Source organism: Dermacentor silvarum, chromosome 2, assembly GCF_013339745.2.
Source record: "Dermacentor silvarum isolate Dsil-2018 chromosome 2, BIME_Dsil_1.4, whole genome shotgun sequence".
Taxonomy (NCBI): domain Eukaryota; kingdom Metazoa; phylum Arthropoda; class Arachnida; order Ixodida; family Ixodidae; genus Dermacentor; species Dermacentor silvarum.
In genome coordinates, this window is record NC_051155.1 from 196806224 (window position 1) to 196825209 (window position 18986).

Sequence of the window (18986 nt, forward strand, 5' to 3'; positions counted from 1 at the left end):
GGGATGTACAAATACAACGCGATTCCTGAGAGATCATACTAGGAACTACTCAATCGGTGCAGAGACATGCAGACACGGCAACACCAACGCGATTGCAGACGACGCGAAAAGGCGCGCGCGCGCGAAACACCAGCATGCATTGCGACCGGAACTAGTGCCTCCTGATTGGCTGTCGTCCACCGCTGCGCGCTAGACGCTTCCGGCGGCGGCGTTCGCCCGACGAAAATGTTTGGACAGGCAGATCGGCTGCGGACGGCAAATTTCTTGACGCCGGCCGTCGGACGTTCGCCGCCCGACGAAGTTCTTCGCTCGGACGCCGGTTATTCGCTCCATGTATTCCGGCCTTAACGCGCACCGACAGTGAACGCTTCGGTGGTCTCAGTACTACGACGCCTCGATGCCAGCATTCGAAGGGACGCTGGCATCAAGAAGCACTACCAACGCCACCTAGGTGGCGTTCACCGTACTCAGCACAGCGGAGCGTGGCCTCCGCAATTAGCTCTGAAAATGTTTCTGAAGTTGATCGCGGAGGCTGCAATTACGACGCGCTGTACGCGCTGATTTGACTCGGTGACGATTCAGTTACGTGCTTTGTCTTGCGCGTTGTATTAGTGTGTCAGTTACGTGCTTCGTCTTTCGCGTTGTGCTAGCGTGTGCAGCGTAGTGCAGCTTCCATATGCACGACGGTTGCTCATGGTCATCGACGTTGGTAGTCGTGATGGAGGAGACGTGCCACCAGGCGTCAGCGTGGGTGCATCAACGCCTAAGGGCGCTTTAGCCACAAAACACCAATAGACATTATATATCAATGTGCAATAAACATTACACTACTTCTGTGAAGACACGTTTCACTTTCGTGTTCTATACCGATTCCTATATAAGAGGGATCAACCACATTTTTTTATTCTTTCCGTTTTCTACTCCGACTGAACCTGCTTTCCATCCACATACCTTATCTTCTGACGTGTTACGCGCACCAAACATTCGAGAATCCCAAGGAAGACATTAAACACCCTTGTCCGCCCTGCCATAAATGCTTCCGATTTCAAATATGACAAAAAATATGGAAAAAAAACTGCTGGATATTGTGCCATAAGTAATTAGATCACCCCTATACCACCACCAATACGGCATGATGACAGATCACCCCTATTCTGTGTTTCATTCTTCTGAAACATTTATTTTCCTTTCTTTGGCATTAAAAGAAGTTTTGTTCAGTTGACGATGTAAGCGACCAACGGCCGGTGTCCGGGCATAGATAAGAGGACTTTCACAAGCGCGTGAGCCAAAAAAAAAATGATAATAAACTATAAAAAACTATACGATAGCTCGTTTAACATAACCTCAAGCATTTTATCGTTATTCGCAATATCGAGCGGCTACGCTGCTGGTTAAACACTAATTTAGACATTATCGCATCGCTCATGCCGGTTTGTTACCAACTTATTTCTCTTCTCTGACGCCCCGGGGATGATGGATATTTTGTTTACAGGAAAGGCAGTATGGTCGGCCTGAGCTGATGCTCTATATAGCCTGCTACTCTACACTAGGGAAGAGGGAGGGGGAGTGAAAGTACAGTGACGAATGATGGTGAGTAGAATGGAAGGAGTGGACGCGTGTGCATATTACACGACGGCGCCATATTAGAGCCTCTCGTCCAGTGCCCCGGCATGCAGGAACTCCAACTACGCTTCCGTTTTATGCCTCGCAGCTGTAGTATCACGCCACTGGCCGACAACAGAGCCTTTCGACAATTAAATATTTCGCATACACAAAATGCGACCAGACTATTACTAAGGCCTATAGCCTTCGTCTTCATGCGTTCGCGCAATATGTTTCTGCAATGTACCGTCAACTATCTTTTAAAGGAGGTCATCAATCGCTACACTCAATAACGTGTTGTGCTCGTCAGGGCTCTTACAAGGCGTGCTCGCAGTGGCGCCTGCACAATGGGGGTACGCATCCATCTCCGCCCGCGTGACTTGTCTTCGATTGGCTGGGAAGCAGCAATGACGGGTGTGGCAGTGATTCGAACGTTCAAGATTCCCTAATTCATTCCTTAATTTCCTTCGAAGTGCACATACGCAATGCGAAAAAAAAATTATTTTGAGCGAATAGCCTAGGCTAGTGCAGGCCCGTGTCCGCGTACACACTTTACAGCAGCAGAAACCAACAAATTTATTGAAGGTTGCGTACGTTATAAGTTCTAACACGGAATGAAAATGTATCCAAGTGACAAGAATTTCGGAACGACGTGACACAAAGAATGCTTTTTGTCACTACGAAGCAAACATAACGAAAATAATAAAGCAACGAAGTAATTACTATATACATAAAAACGAAGATGAAATTGTTTCTGGGAAATTGCTTTATATATCTATAAGTGAGCAGGTGGCTTGTGTTTTAATTAATTATTCTGTATGGCGCTCAGTTACGACGCCCCCATAGGCGCCTCAAAACTTCTATTTTATTTCGTTGAGGAAGACTATGCGCGCAAAGATACGGCATTTCTTAGCGCACGACGACGCCGTTCGCGGCGTCTCTTTTTCATGGAAAACAGCGCGTGCGCGTTTTATGCACGCGTGGAAGTGCTACCACGTGATCTCCCGTTTACGGCCCGTTCGAGCAGCATAAAAACCGCGCCGCACGTTCGGATTTCTGGCCGTTCGGCGCAACGAAGACACACGTGGGGGACGTATACGCACGTAGGATACAAATATATATATATATATATATATATATATATATATATATATATATATATAATATATATATATATATATATATATATATATGCGTTGGTATAAGTCTCGTCGGCCGAAAAAATAGTTGCTTTTCTTTGTCACGCCTTTTTCTTTCTCTTTATTTTTTTTTCTTGTGCGTAAGCAGTAAGAGGTGGAAAAATGTTTAAATATTCTTTTCATATGCTAAATCTCCTTCGTGGGCTGGTTCCTCCAGATTCGTTTATTATTTTTTTTTCTAAGTCTGTCGTCTTTAATCCGAAGGCGTGCACCATTTCTTGTTCGTGAAGTTCTCCAGCTTGCTCTTTTGAGTAAAGAAGCCGTTGTTTGGTGGGAACAAACTGGGGGGGGGGGGGGGGGGGGTTGCAGTATACTATATTTTATTCTCTTACCTTTTAAACTATAAGAACGCCCGAAATATTACACGCGAGAGGGCGCCTGAAGCTTGGCAAATGTGTACGAAATTATTACGACACCTCCAGAGAACTGTGCGCGCCCCACATAAAACAAACGGCGATGGCAGAGATGCTCTTATGCGCCGACGTTGAATGCTTACCACCAGGATAGTAGTTGCAACACGCGTTGCGTGAAATCGCAGCGTCCTCCGAGGCGCGCGTATAGCGAACGCGGTGTGCGACCCGGAGTAGTATTTCACACGAGCGGGTAGTGTGGCATTGTCGATGCATAGTCGTTTATAATACGCACGCGTCATAAATCAAGTGAGTTGGTACGCGGCCATGTGCAGCAAACAAAGCACGCGCTCTAATGGCTTTGGGAAGATTAAATGATCCTTTATTCAGATAAAAATTAACAGAAGAGTGCTTAATGATGTATAGGGCGTACCCCATAGAGGTAGGCTTCTCATCAACAGTGGTGGTTCTCGCGCCGACTCTGCATATGTCGGTGCAAACATATACATGTATATGCCATTGCGGTATAGCATATTATTTTCATCGTGGAATCGCTGTTGCTTTATTTAAGAAAACCTGTGTAACTTGTTACGGCAGACCGATGGCGATGCCTGCGAATATATTCAAGCCAGTTAGGAGTCCATAACTGTAGCAGTAAAAAGAAATCAAAACAGCGAAATAGACAGGGGAAAGCTTGCCAGGACCTCAGAAAGTGCATGGTATAGGCTTGTCCCGAAACCCTCGTGGTGCTTGTGAACGAAAGACGGTCTGTACGTATACACCGGAATCTCTGAAAATAAGCTGGGTTCCTCTGGACAGGAATCGATAGGGGATGTACGAAATGCTGGATGTGGGCTTTTACACCCCATTGGGTTCAACGACACCGTCATTGAGCTGAGGGTAGGCTTGCGAGCGAGGATGTAGTAGGGAAGAGATGGTGAAAAGTATAGTGGCACCAGCTCGTCCGCTTCTGCTTTATTTCCACTTTTTTGGCGATGCCTGTCAAAGTTTGGATGAAACTCGATGTGCGGGGAAGCTCACTGGGGGAGTTTCGGATGTCACCTAATCCTGCAAAGGAAAATATTTTGTTCATTTACACGTTCCATTTGTTTCAGCGAGTTGTCGCTGTTTGACTTCTCTTTTTTTTTTTCTCAGTTATATTGCCCAAAGAATGGTTTGGTATACATAAGTGTTTTACTTACCTTTCATGGAAGAAAAAAAATCTAACTTTCAAAAGTTGAGTTCCCAACGAGTTCTTAGATGAAATTTTGAAGCCGCCTTGGTTCCTTGATCGAACTCCCACATGCATGCTAGCCTACATACATACATACATACATACATACATACATACATACATACATACATACATACATACATACATACATACATACATACATACATACATACAGCAACATACATACACTACATACACACACACATACATACACTACATACATACATACATACATACATACATACATTACATCATACTACATACATACATACATACATACATACATACATACATACACACCCACACACACACACACACACACACACACACACACACACACACCCACACATACATACACTAACATACAGTACGGAAACATACATACATACATACATCACATACTACATACAGTACACACACCATACATACATACCTACATACTCATACATACATCACATACATACATACATACATACATACATACATACACTACACACCACAACACACACACAACACAACATACATACATACATACTAATACATACATACATACATACATACATACATCATACACATACATACATACATACATACATACATACATACATACATACATACATACATACATACATACATACATACATACATACATACATACATACATACATACATACATACATACATACATACATACATACATTAGCGCGTGTTTCCTTTGGAACGGGTCCCTCAGTGAAAAGTGTATTGCTGACAAGTGGCGTAAACGTGTCCGGCATGTGGCCTCACTACACACAAGGGGCGGCAATCAGAGGCCTCACGTCAAGCCATGCGCCGCGTGCGGCGCGAAAGAAAGAGCGACGGGTGCCCCTCCTGGACACGCGCGCAAGTATCGCGGCCTACGGCATTTGAGCCAGCAGCGCCGACCGAAGGGATCAAGCCTTCCGAAGGGGCTGGGTCACGCGGACGCGCGCCTGTCTTTCTGTAATTGCCTCACGACGCCCACGTAAAGAGCGTGACGGGATTGGCCCTCTTGTTCCGGCTTGGGAATTGAGACGCTGGCGGCAGCGGTGGGAGCCACTATACGCAACCGCACACCTGTCCTGGGCACGCTGTGGGCTTTTCAAGTTGCTGCGCCCTGTCGTCTTCATTTTCGATATACCGCTTTGCGCGCACAAGGCCTTCGCGCCTCAATATGGCTCGTATTCGGCCAAAAGACAGAGCCTCGAGTTTGGTTGCGCGAACACGGCGGGGGGCACGCCGGATCCGTGTGCCCGAAGGCTTTGGTATTGGACAGAAAGCCAGGGAGACTCAGATACGCTGACAGAACTGCCAAATCCTGCAGTCGGCGCATTAGTCTCGGCCGTGGAAGCCGCTTTTCTCGCGCGGACAGTGACGGACGACTCTGTGAGACTGGCCACCTACCGGCTTTCTCGCCCACAAGAAAACTTCCGAACGGTGTCGGTCCTGCGTCATTTTTGACGAAATATTGCCTCCAAGGAAACATGACCTTTGCACTGTTCGTCAATGAATCCTGCATGTGAGCAGGATCGCTTGGTGTGTGCCTCGCGGTGATGTATAGCCTTGAGCTTCCGCTGGAAGTGTGCGTGAACGCGAACAAGGAACGGGCATTCCGTCTCGTGGAAGTATGTGGGACAAGAGAGTATTGAATCTGAGATATGTCTCATTTACTAAGCCAGGGCGTGGACAGCCTATAATCTGCATGGACCTTGTAGTGGGAGAACAGGAGCACTTGCAGCTTCTTCAGAAGTGCGCACAGGTGGTCTTGCGTTGGCCTCGATGACACCACTTATGCTACAGGTTCTCGTCAAAGCACTTTTTCTGACGGTTCTAGTTCCTCCGCTTGAAAGCGCTGAGTGCTAAAGGGGCTCTTGAACACGGTCTCGCTGGCGCCGTTGCTTTTCTTCCGCTCCATCTCGGATTTCATAATCTTCAAGCGAGTTCGTTTAGGTCCGGTGCGACTAATAGGTGCAACGCGAGCCCGCTCGCGATACTCTAGCAGTCCTGGGTGACCGTGGTCGATCCTTTCTTGTATTCTCTACCGCCGAATCCTTGAGGCATTGCGCATAAACCGTCGTAAGCTTTTCGAGTGCGATGTCTTCACCGCCTTTAATCAGATACACTGTTACTTCATATTCTTGTGCCGCTTTCCCCCCAGGACATAAGCAGTGACGAGAAAATGTCTGGTGACCGCTGATATCTCTTTTTTCGCAGCCAGGCATGGAAGCAGAAATGAAATGGAGTGTCTACCATGCACTGTTGCACGGCTGTGCCATCAGATATTTAAATTTATTGCTGATGTCGTGGTCTCTGAGCTTTCGCTCCCGAGGGTACATCTTGCAAAGCCCTTCAAACTTCATTCGTAGTTGGACTTGGTTTTGTCGCACTTCTGCAACTACGCTTGGTCACGGCTAACATGGCTGTCCTTAGTACTGCTCGTTCACTATGGGATTCATCTGTCGCCTTTATTGTATCATCAAAGTTGCTAATGACATTGCCCTGTTTATCTCTGACTGCATGCGCCATGTGCCTGTCTTTGCCTTATTAATTTCGTGCTCGACATCCTTATAGAATTTAGTAGAATAGAAAAATTCAATTTCATTACTTATGCAGTTCGTTTCATTTGAGCTATAAAATTCATTAATGTTTCCCGCTATGGCCTTGCTTGCTAGAAATCGCTGTACTCCCCCTTATCAGGAACGTCTCCGCAGCACAAGACGTAACCATTAGTCAGCATTAGATAGCCTGTCCTGATGCAGAGATTTTCAGCTGCAGGTCTGGCAATCGCCTGTAGGGTCAGATGCTCTGCAGCTGCTGGGAAATGAAAGTCTACTGCTGAGTACGCAGCTCAAGAATAACAGGGACAAAAAACACATAAACAGTGCATGATAAGAGCGCTGCGTTCTCATAAGTTGGCTATGAACCTACTTGCCCAAATCAAACTTCTGCAGAGTGTCGAAGGTTAATTGCAAGACTAGGGCTTCACGCAGCGCCACGGCACTTTCGTACTATAGTACGAACGCCCTAACTATGGCAAGAACAAACTAGTCGAACGTTATAAGATTCAGCAATGAGAAATCAGCCACGAAAGAGCCGTCCGCAGTCATCCAAATCCTGATTACATGAACAAGGAATTAAGCTTGCACGCTATAGACTGATTGACTGACGCACATAACCAACTATACATATATATGTTACTTGCACGCCCCAGACATTTTATGCCGCTTCGGCTAACCTAAAAATAAAGAAAAAAACGAAAACAAGAAAGCACCGCATTTTTATAGTACCGGTGCTAAAGAGCTGGATGCAAACGCGACGGTTGACCCTAGACAAAACAACCTGGACCTATATTCGCAAGAAAGTTCTTACGCTAGAACTGTTCGCAAGAACAGATGCCAGCCATTCGTGACGTTGGACATATTATTAGCGAAGGCAGTCAGAAAAATGGAGAACAGCAATTACAAACTAAAAAGTTTGCGAATTTGGCTCCATGGTGATCTTGCAATTTTCTGTTCAGTATTGTAGACGTGAGAATATTTACCTATCTATTCAAATCTATTGATTAGGTAACACTGCGTGTAGTCCGCAATTACTCACGCACGGAGGTGGATACTAGGATTGCTTTTTGTAGTATATTTATTGTATTTGTGCGCTAGTTGACTGGTGATGTGGTTAATCAGTGTACCTCCCACTGTAGACTGATTACGTTCAAGAGTCATTACGTTACGGCCCACAGTCGCTCTTTCTCACTGTATTGGTGTATACTCGAAATTTGTCCTAGGTCACTTTGTATATAGAATAAATGGCCGACATTCTACACGAAGTTCCACACTGGCGTTGACATGTGATGACATTCGCACTTGTGCATGTTTTTGTCCTGTTTAGTCAGCCTCTCTCATTTGAGGTCGTGAGTTCAAGACATCGCGCTTCCTCTTTCGCATGAAGCCCAGCACCGCCAACTACGAACGCACCCGGAAATTGTCTTCAAGAGCGTCCCGCCTTCTTCTTCGCAAAACAATATTGAGTGTGGCACTACCAAGCTCAACTGCTGAGTTTGCAAGTACGAATTCTCACACACACTGTGGTGCCCCTGCTGCTTACGAATTGGAGGTCACAATTGTAACTCATTGTCGCACTGTCAATTTGCTAATCCATTCCAATGGATTAACAAATAAAAAAGGGTCGTTTGTTAAACCACCGGTGCAGGTTATAAAGCACCTGGAATGGCCGTAATTAATATAAGACCTTCCACATAAGCGCATCTGGTCTGCCGTAGATTTAAAACGGTGATATCAATCAGGTTGTCACGTCCCTACCACACCCTATATATGCCTAAAAATAGCCCAGGTAGAGATCATGGTGTCGCCTTTGTTTTGTAGATTCACGCTCCTTTCACTGATCTACTGCGCACATGCGCTCCCCATTTTCTTCATCTACAACTTCGTTATGCGCGCACAAAAAAAAAAAGTAAGAAAAACTTGGAACACTTCCGCTCCATTGCTTCACTTTCCAGGCGCCCTCGGTTTTTAACTGATCTGTCGAGTCCCGTAACGCGCGGAAGGTCGAAGCAGCGGGGAAGCGCTGCGCTTGACTCCCTCCATTTCAAGGCAATGCATGCAGAGTCGACAGGGCGACAGTGTAGCTATATACTATAGCGAGAAAAGGAGTCGACTGGCGGCGCGCACTCGAGCGTAAACAGGTGTGACGCGCCGAGTGCCTTATAACGACGCGAGAGGCAAAGTTATGGGCGGCTCGGAACGCGACCTGTCGAAGCTGCCAATGCTAACGGAAAGTCCCTCCTCGGGTCACGTTGGTTTAGAGCGGGGCCTTCCTTCTTTCTGTCGGGTCTTTCTTTATTGCCAGACGCTTCTTTCTTTCTTCCCGGCTCCCTTGCTGCAGGTGTCGCATAAAGCAACGGTTGCAGCAAACAGCGGGTCCACGAAAGAACCGCTATACCATGCATTCGCTTCGTCGACGGTGTCTCGCTGCTGCTTCTTCAGGCGTCCGGGAACAAATCAATGATGAGTTCGATTCCGCAGCGGCCGTTTCGCATGTTCATTGGGTGCGTTGTGATCGGCGACACAATGATCGCAGACAAGTAATCTTCAAGTGCCGAGATTCAACGCACGATGACGAGACCGGCGTGAGAAGAGAGACGACCAGAACAATACACGCGGGATGTAAGGACGTTTCAGGGGCTCTATGCGACAATAAAGAGCCATCCGAGATGAAAGGACAAGTTTATAAGACAGTGGAACGGCCGACGACAGGGTTGTACAGAGTGAAAGCGGTCCAATGAAGAAATTACTCTGGAAATGTCACTGGTGGAAAAGACAATGACGAAATTAATGTGAGGAGCGACAAGGAGAAAACCAATTCACGCAGAAACTCATCTGGGAGTTGTTTAAGTATGCGTAAGCATTGTGCCACTTGCTCATCTCCACGCAGCCCGGCGTCGTTACCAATGTTATGAAACTTATCAAACTTACTATGAAACCCTTATCAACCCTTATCTGTCCTTATCAACCTTATCGGACACGATCCGGCCTTTATCAACTCTCATCGGTCCTTATCAACCTTATCGGACTAGATACGGCCCTTTTCAACCCTTATCGGTGCGTATTCACCTTATCACAATTGATCCGACCATTATAAGCCCTTATCGCTCTTCGGCACCTTATCCATCTGTGTCGAACCATTATCAACCGCGATGCGACCTATATAACCCCTCATCACTCCATATCATTCTTATCAACTCAATGACTGCTTATCTGTGAGTGTTGCGCGACGTGCAGCGCATGAGCCCTCAGAAGTCGGTTGCATTTCGGTCGGTGAAGGGACGCCCCAACTGCAGGCGCATCCCGCGACCACCGAAACGCATCGGGGATTTCGCGTGTTTGGCATTAAATTTTCGCAAGATCAGAATTTGCCTGATGGCTACAGTGCTCCCAGTCGGCTCTCCCGGTGGTCCTAGAGATGGATTTTATTCCACCATTACCAACTCTTTCAACAAAGCCTTCACAGAAGCTGTTATCCTTTGACATTTGTTTTGTAGCGCCGGTAAGACACATTCATATATGGTTCAGATATATTAACCTTCTGCAAGCGTGGGTGTTTAGCACTCAGCTTCTGAGCGTGGGGTTGGGGTCGTAGATTCGAAATTCACCACCACCGACGTTCTTCCTTTCAATTTTGTTTTATATACATGAATTTCTTTATAGAAATTCGTCTTACATGACGGACGGACGGACGGACGGACGGACGGACGGGTTTATCGTTGGGTATATATATGCATTGAAATGTAAAATATTGGAACGACTGCATTTGAGAAATGGTCAATGTAGCGGACATTGCGGGACATGTTCAAGAGGAAATTTTGCGATGGTTTGGTCATGTAATGAAAACACACGAGGAGCTAAATCGGCAAGAGAGCGGTGACTTTCGCTATGACGGCAGCGTAAAACGAGGTCGGCCTGAGAAGAAATAGGTGGATGATATATAATCAGAAAGACAGAAAACGTCAGGCGACACTCTTGCAAAATTACCTCCGTCATGCAAAATCCTTGTGAATTTGATTGAGCATTTGTAGCGCCTCTTTTCGGTGTCTCTTCTGTCCATGACAGTGCATGCGCATACTTGACGACTGCTAGGCGCACACGAGCATACGTAAGACTCCTCTATTTTTCAATAGAGGCTCCTCTATTTTGAAAAATAGAGGAGCCTTAAGCATACGTTCTGAGCTACGCATTTGCGGGTGCGTTGGTTATTGGACATCGCGACGGTAGAGCGATAAAAAGTTAACACAGCCCAAAAAAGGCGCTCTTAGTTTTCTTCGCGCAACCAAACCCCACCCTCCCCAACCTCCTTGTCACCTTGTTATGGTTTATTTACCCAACGTCCGCCGACTTTCAACTGCAATTTTACGACGCTCGTTTATTTTATGCTAAGTAGCTCTCCGCCATGTGCTGTTACTATCAGCACCCGTGCCGCCTCAACGTTGTTTCGTTGCCATATCGAGCATAGACATACAATGCGTCAAATCGCAAAGTGGGCCTTTTGTGGCATCGCCGTGGTTTTGTCAGCGTAAGTGTGGGAGCTCTTAGCTCGTAAGTGTGGTTGTTCTTAGTTTCTAGGTATATACGAGTAAACACGGGTGGGGGCAATAATGTATCACTAGTATCAAAGAGCACCCTCTTCGTGACCCGTAAGCAGCTGAAGTCGATCGCATAATAGGCATTAAGCCTTTTACTAAGGCGGGACCACGTACTTACTGTATACCTATTGAAATCACTTTCCTTAGGGGGGCAGGCACGCTTGTCGGCTCGTGCTTGCGCGCGGCGTACAAAGGTCCGCCATCGAGTTCGGCCGCGGAGGGGAGGAAGCGGACGGGAAGGGTTCCTAAATGCGTCGGTGGTTCGATGCTCCGGCGTGGCTTGTTAAAGGAGGCAGCCAAGTGGCTCATCTGATGGATGGACGGACAGGCGCAAAAACACGCCGCCGTCGTGTCGGCAACGCGGCGGAGCAACCGGGGGTTCGAGAGCGCGCACCTTTCGCCTCCTCGGAACCCGTGCGTGTAGACACACAAACACGCCGTGTTCGATACGGGCCCTGTGTGGGAGTGCCCTTCGTGGATCCCGAAATAGAACGCGTCGATCCACCCGCGCATCTTTAGGTGTACGCTGTGGGACATCGGGCGCCTTGCTTCGTTTTCTTTTTTTTTTTTAGTTACCTCGTTAGAGCAAGTACGGTGAAAGTTTTAAGTTGTTGCACAGCTGTTAAGCTGGAGCTGAAGGCTGGATTCATGCTGCAATTTGAGCGTGCATTACTATAGGGTGTGCTTTTTTTCTTCTCTTGGAGGAGTGAAGTGAAGTGGGTGACGTGGAACATATATTATTTAATCCTGCCAAGGTTTGGTCTTGAGAAACAGAGTCCAGTCGATAGCTTGGTAAGAACAGGATTGCTCCCCAAAGAACCACGAATAATGCAGTGTGAGTTTTTGCTATCTCTGTTCGCATTTCTGGTCTACACTGATTTCATAGACACGTGGTGACGTTCCTTTGCGACCTGGGAAGAGTCTCTCGGATACGTCAATCGCCGGCCCAAATTGCTATAGGCAAGCCCAACCCTCCTGGAGCAACAGAACCCAATGCTCTAGGTATCCCAAGGCAGCACAGGAGCATTCAGCAATCTGCGTTCTCAGACGGTCTCCCGTGCAATGGCTGGCCAGTAAGATTGATTTTAGCTTCAGTGACCAAACTAGCACCACCGAATCCATCATGACGTAGCCGATGGCTTAGATGCGTCTCGAGAACTAGTCGAAAACTCGGAAATTCTGGCCGTCAAGGTGAATCAGTGGCTATGGCGTTCAGCCGATGAACTCTAATCACTGGTCACGTTCCTAGCCGCGGGGGCTGTATTCCCATTAGAGCAAGAACACCCGTGTTATTGTATTCGGATGCGCGTTAGAGAACACCTCGCAACCAGCTTAATCCCGGTGACCAAATTAATGCAGAGCCCCCCTCTACACAGTGTCTATCACAACCCCAGCGTTGCTTAATTTGAGAAGTTACAAATCAGCGAATCAATAAATCAATCATTCAGTCAGTCTATCAATAAATCAATCATTCAGTCAATCAATGAATCAATCAATAATTTTATAAATCACTCAGTCGAATCTTCGCGCAGGCATGCAGGCTTACTATACGGCAGCCCAATTCAGCGCTTACTCAGCCCGACCTGCGAGTGTTTCCAAGACATACAAAAGCAGCCTGCAGGCCAGTAAGCAGACTCGGTCTATTTCTGTGAGGTTCACATTACCGGCCAGTGTGTGTTGGTGGTAGAAACTGTCTGTAAAAATATACTAAATGTATTTATTTGTATTCCTGTATATACACGGCCACTCCACTCTACTGTAGTCTGTGATGAAGGAACTGGTGTGACTGCAGAACACGGGACCTAAGGTCAGGCCCATTTCAACGAGAAACTTGATAAGCGAGTGTAGCACGTACGGGAAACGCTGCAGTTCTCCGCTATTGGCCACCTGTTACGTCGTCGTTAAGGAGAACAAGACGACCGAAGCTATATTCTAAAGAAAACTCTCTAATCGGGCGTCTAGCAACCCCTGCCTCTTGTATCGTTACGAGAAACGTCAACTGTGCGTTTCGTCCTTATTTTTAGCGACACAGGGGGCTATACTGTAGGGGGAAAAAAAATACGCGCACGTACCATCTGCCCTCTTCGTCGCGTCTCTGTAGAGCGCGCTCGCGCTGTCCTTCAGGAATTTCCGCTCCTTCGTCAGCTCGGACGGGCGCTCCCGTTTTTGACGGGCGCGTGCAGCGGCGCAGGATAGCGCCCTGTACGAACGACGACGCGCACCGATATAGAGCGGCCCATCATCTATAGATAGGGACCACGTCCGTCCGAGGCGCAGCGCTTGCACGCGGGCGCGCCCGGCGCGCCGACGGAGGGTCGTGCTCACGGCGCTCATTAAAGGCTCTCACTGGAACGCACACACGCGCACGCGAGACTTTAAATAAAAGGGGAAAAAGAAAAGATCGCGAAGGTTCTCAAAATAAACGGTTTCTTTCACGCTTCCCGTAAACATGCGGCAGCTTCTGCACCGCCCTTCAGAGCTGCCCGCAGTGGGCGGCCTCGCGGCCAGCCGCGAACGCCAAGCCGGCCACGCTCGGACGGCAGAGAGAACAACACCCTGCGGTCGCCCGTCCCCATCGCGTGCCAGCGTGAATGCCGTCGGCACAACGTCTGAGGTCATGACCGTGAAAGGACAAACCGATGGCACGTGTATTGACAAGCCATAATAACTGCTTATAGGACCCCAAGGGGGATTCCGCTGACCGTCTTTCCACTCGGTAGCACAAATGCTGCGAGGCAGCTTAGCCACCTGGCGCGGAGTACCCAGAGTGGAATACCCCAAACATAAGGCGCACCAGAGTACGCGAACTTCGCCGTAACTCTCCGCTCCACGCAGACTGCACCGATGTGACGCATCGATCGGTTCTGTGTTGCCTGTGGTTAGAAGTTGCCTTCATGAAGGCTTACGCAAGACTAATGGCTGGGAGTGCGACATGGTATGTCCGCGACTGCAAAGAGAGCATCGACGATGCACTTATTGCGCCACCGTACTGGTATAGGTATAGGGTTAAACGGAGTCTAATTGAAGAAACTATATAAATACAATCAACGTCCAGTGCGTTGTGGCGACTACACGATCGTCCTCTGTCCATGCAGACACTACTGGAACACCGTCCTCATCAATCATTGGCCCAGAAATCAGTAAAGGCACAATCCGTGCTTTTTGAGAACGACTGGCCTGTGCGATCGCTTTTGACTCCGTGATGCTGTTCGCGCACGGGCTCACATTCACCGCCTTCCTCCCTCTCGTTAACCAGGCGCTTTTCTGGTTAACATCCCTACCTGCTCTCTTCTTTTCTCTCTCTCTCTCTGTTGAATGTCAAAAGTCACCCGCCGTGACTTGGCACGTTTGAAAGTCGTAAAATGTATACTATATTTTTGGAGACACAACCGATCCAGTGGTGGGTCGCGTTGACAAGTAACCAAGGTATAACTGCGCTCCCATGCCGCCTCAATGTCGCTAAATTTCGTTCTTTGCCTCCGTAGCGTCGCAACGCTAAAGAAATATGAGGCTACTATTCAAGTCCGTGCGCCTAGTTTGCTTTCTTTCTCGCGTCATCGCACATTTTGTTTTAGCATGCAGGAAAGTAAAAGTGCACGCATATGGTTTAACCCACATAAATATATTGTCCATGTTAACACAGTGACATACAGACATAATTTCGCTAACGCACAGGTTGCAGTTAATATAAATTTACTTAGGTAGAGTAACGGACAAAAGCACAAAAATAACGTAGCGAACAAGAAAAAAGAGACCAGGCTTATCTCAACAACAGTTCAGTCACAGCCATAAGGGTCGAGTTGCGAAGACTCACTGTTGAAATTCGAAAATATTAAAATGTTTGGTTGCTTCGGAACTTTTGAATGCAGACGAATACAGCGGCCGTCGGGGCCGGGAAACTGAATTTCTTAACTTTAGGCCTTTCTTCTCGCTGCAAGTCTCGACGGCACACAAGCGTTTCTGTCGACATCTTTCAGACTGAAACGTAGGTCGCCGTGAAAAATCATAGCCTCACACGTGGTTGAATGCCGCGGAACAGCTGCGCGTCGTTTTTTGCTTGAGTTTTTGTAGGCCAAGGACCAGGATGCGTGCTCGTTATCCGTTGTGGGAAGAGCCGATCCCACCTGCTAAGCGGTATTTTTCTTGTCTTTAGTTATACCGCTCTGCTCTAGGCCTATGGAGAATATAGCTGCATTATCCGAGACCGTTACAGCTGTGCGCATAACGCTTCGTTTAGCGAGAATTTTCAGTGTCTTAAGTGTGGCGGTCTTTTAACATGTTTTCATTGCTTTCATGCAAACTTTAGAGTTCAACCATACGTCTCTGTGAAGGCGTTCAAAAAGTGATGGTCGGGTTGCTATCCCCTTCAGTCGCGCATTATGATCGATTGTCGATAAGTGTACGAAATTTGCATAATTTTATGCCAAGGTGCTGCAGACTCCATTAAGAGTAAGTCAAGGTGGTAGAATAAAGTTTTCTGCATATTATGATAATGAAGTCACCATAATTAAAGAGTGATAAGTATATAATTATTGTGCCCTCAGTAATGATACTGTCTCTTCATAAAAGAAGTTGAATCAGTAGCGCGAATGACCTGAACAAGTTAATTATTGGTTGCAAGAAAAATCATGAATAAATCGTTGCAGAAACATCAAAAAGAAAAAAAAATCATATTGCAATTGCTATCAAAACGCCCCTACGTCACACATCCCGTGAAACACTATAGTGCCTTCTCCAAAACGATCTTCGGTAGTGATAGATTTCCCTCACAAGTAAAATGAAAGTACTCGAGGTAAGCAGAACGTTCAATTTACCCTAATCTTAACGTTTGTGGTCTATTCCTTGCCATAACTACATATAAATGGCAAAAATAAGTCACGTCCACGAATGTGTACACCGTGACTGAAGCGGCTATTGCAATCTAGAGCAGGTACACAATGGGCGCGCGTTTATGTCGCATTTGCGCTCATGCAAGTTCTGTAATTACACCCTAATAGCAAAATTTTGCACTTCATTGAAAACATCAGTCGATATCATCGAAGTAGCTAAGCCTCAGTCGGGCCGGTTACTATAGCGTCCTTAGGATAATGTGGCGTTACATGATGTGATTGATGACTGGACTTGTTCAGCTTGTTGCTGTGAAGTACCAAAAGGCACATGATTCTAGTCAATGATGTAAGCATGTTATAAAGCTGTTTACATAGCAATAACCGCCGGAGTAACGAACACGACACTAACAATACGAGACCTGTTCACCCAACGCGAATTCACATGCAACTGTGCGGCGCATGACTTCGATTGAGAAGTAAAGTTCTGAAGGTAAGTTTTTCAGAGAACTGCGACCCAATTTCCTTTCAGTGTTTGTTTATGTTTTTTTTTTCCTTCTCATTCTTTTTTTTTCTTGCTTGCTTGCTTGCTTGCTTGAGCCGTGCGTGCTTATCTGAGACGTAACGTTTTCGGTCACATCTTGCAGGTGGTTGCTCCTTCTCTGTCTCTGCTGGAAATCGTTGACGCTGTCCCCCGAAGTTGGGCAAGCGCCGGTAAGCATATTTGCATTCGCCTGCGCACGCTAACCGTGACACGTGTGGTGTCCTTCAAAGCGGGCACCAACATGCATACGTGACCTGGAACGGGCTCGAATCGAACCGCGTGGTGACCCCATATTGCACTTCTCAGCTGTATTTGTTTTCATACGTTTCTCTTTACTTCATTCTTGCGCCTACGAATGAGAAAAAAAACAAAGGCTCGCACGTATACGAAAAACTTCTCCTGCTCTTCCTGGTGGCTTCATGTAGTTCATGCAGTTCTGTCGGCAGTGTGTCTGGTTTTATAAACATTTTTGTGCTTTTAGTAAATAAGGACTTCTGTGTATGTCAGTTTCTTTCTTTCTTTCTTTCTTTCTTTCTTTCTTTCTTTCTTTCTTTCTTTCTTTCTTTCTTCTTTCTTTCTTTCTTTCTTTCTTCTTTCTTTCTTCTTTCTTTCTTTCTTTCTTTATTCTTGTCATGCATTAGGGACATTGGAAGTTAGTCAAGTTTGAGGTAACGTGCAAGTACTGGCTTTCTTGCCGCCAATAGTTGCCGAGTGGATATGGCCATACAAGCGGATATGGCATAAACGCAACATGCGGATGCATGACGTACTGCAGAAAATGCTATACAACTATTTAATTCCAGTGGGCGCACTGAGGCTTTTCTTTTTGTAACTGCGTTATTTTTACGTAAGTGCCAACTTGTCCTTTGATGATTTCTCCGTTAAGTGTTAACTTATATAGGGTTATATTAGTTGGATTTATAAATTACCGTAGGTCATATATAACAGATCCTATAATTGTTAACATATAGCTAAATTCAACGTGGCAGCGGCAGTTGCAATCGTACGAGAACAAGGTGAGCAGTGTGGGCTTCCCATGGGCCGCGCGACAGCCAGCGAAAGTTAAAGCTCCTTTCAGTGTCGCAAGATGTCAGTCGAATGTCGTTCAAGAGAAACATCTCTTCTTGCCCACCACCATCGTGGGTTGGCGTCATCGTGCGTTCAGATGCGTCTTCTTGAGTTTCCCCCCGTCGAAGCATACAGAAGGGACGAGGGTATCTTCGTATGTGGCGGCTTCATAGGAGTGCGTCGCATGCGTTGTACGGCGGCGAATTCCCGTAGAGACTCAATCCCCACTGTCTCGCGTTCTTGACTGTTGGAGGTCTGATTCTCGGTCTACAGATGTCGGCCGCCGCCACATACACAACAGTCTCGCGCACATCTGGTTCGCCTAAATACGCAGGCTCATTAACGCAGCCCACGTCGCTGTACCTCGTCGTCTTCATCTTCGTCTCATGTTTCTCTCTGTCCACATCCTTAGAGCAACCGTCGTTCGCCCCTCCCCTGCCAATGCGTTTTTTTTTTTTTTTTGCGTCATGTATCAATGGCAAACAGCTATCTCTTCCCTAGCGGTACCGACGAGCAGGCCCTCCGCAAAGGGCAACCGAAAGACACAATGATGAAGACACCGGTCGGGGAGAAGACGTGAGCTACATTTGTTGCCCGGCACTCAACTCATTGCGACCGCGGAGGGAAAGACGACACATACGGCTCTCCGCCGGACGTCCTCAATCAAATAAATGAAGTGCGCCAGTCGCTTTCTAGCAGCCACCGGTGCTCTCTCCGAACTCCTGCTGCACGCCGCTCTTCCAACACACTTTCACTCACGTCCCCTCGTTCTCTCCGAGCAGAACGAGCAACTTGCCGTCGCGTACACTTTTCCCACGTTATTCTAATTTGTAAGCTGCGAGTCCATGAGAATGGACTGTAGTAAAGAAGGGAGCGCGAAGAAAATGAAGCAAATCGCAGAAGTATATGGTGGGACGCTGACGTAACATTTCAGTGATATGTGTGTCCGGAGAAGGAGGGTGCTCGAGTAGATGCGTACAGGGAGAACTTCA

The 18986-nt window shown here is 47.0% G+C and overlaps 1 protein-coding gene across 2 annotated transcripts in view; it reads left to right on the top strand.

Annotated features, from left to right (window-relative positions):
* Window positions 1–18986, top strand: part of LOC119442402 (papilin-like) — a 60810-nt gene that overhangs the window by 9266 nt on the left and 32558 nt on the right. For both annotated transcript variants that reach the window (XM_049662118.1, XM_049662119.1), the window contains exon 2: window positions 17030–17096. In XM_049662118.1, coding sequence (XP_049518075.1) covers window positions 17030–17096 — 67 coding nt within the window. The remainder of the gene's footprint in view (window positions 1–17029; window positions 17097–18986) is intronic.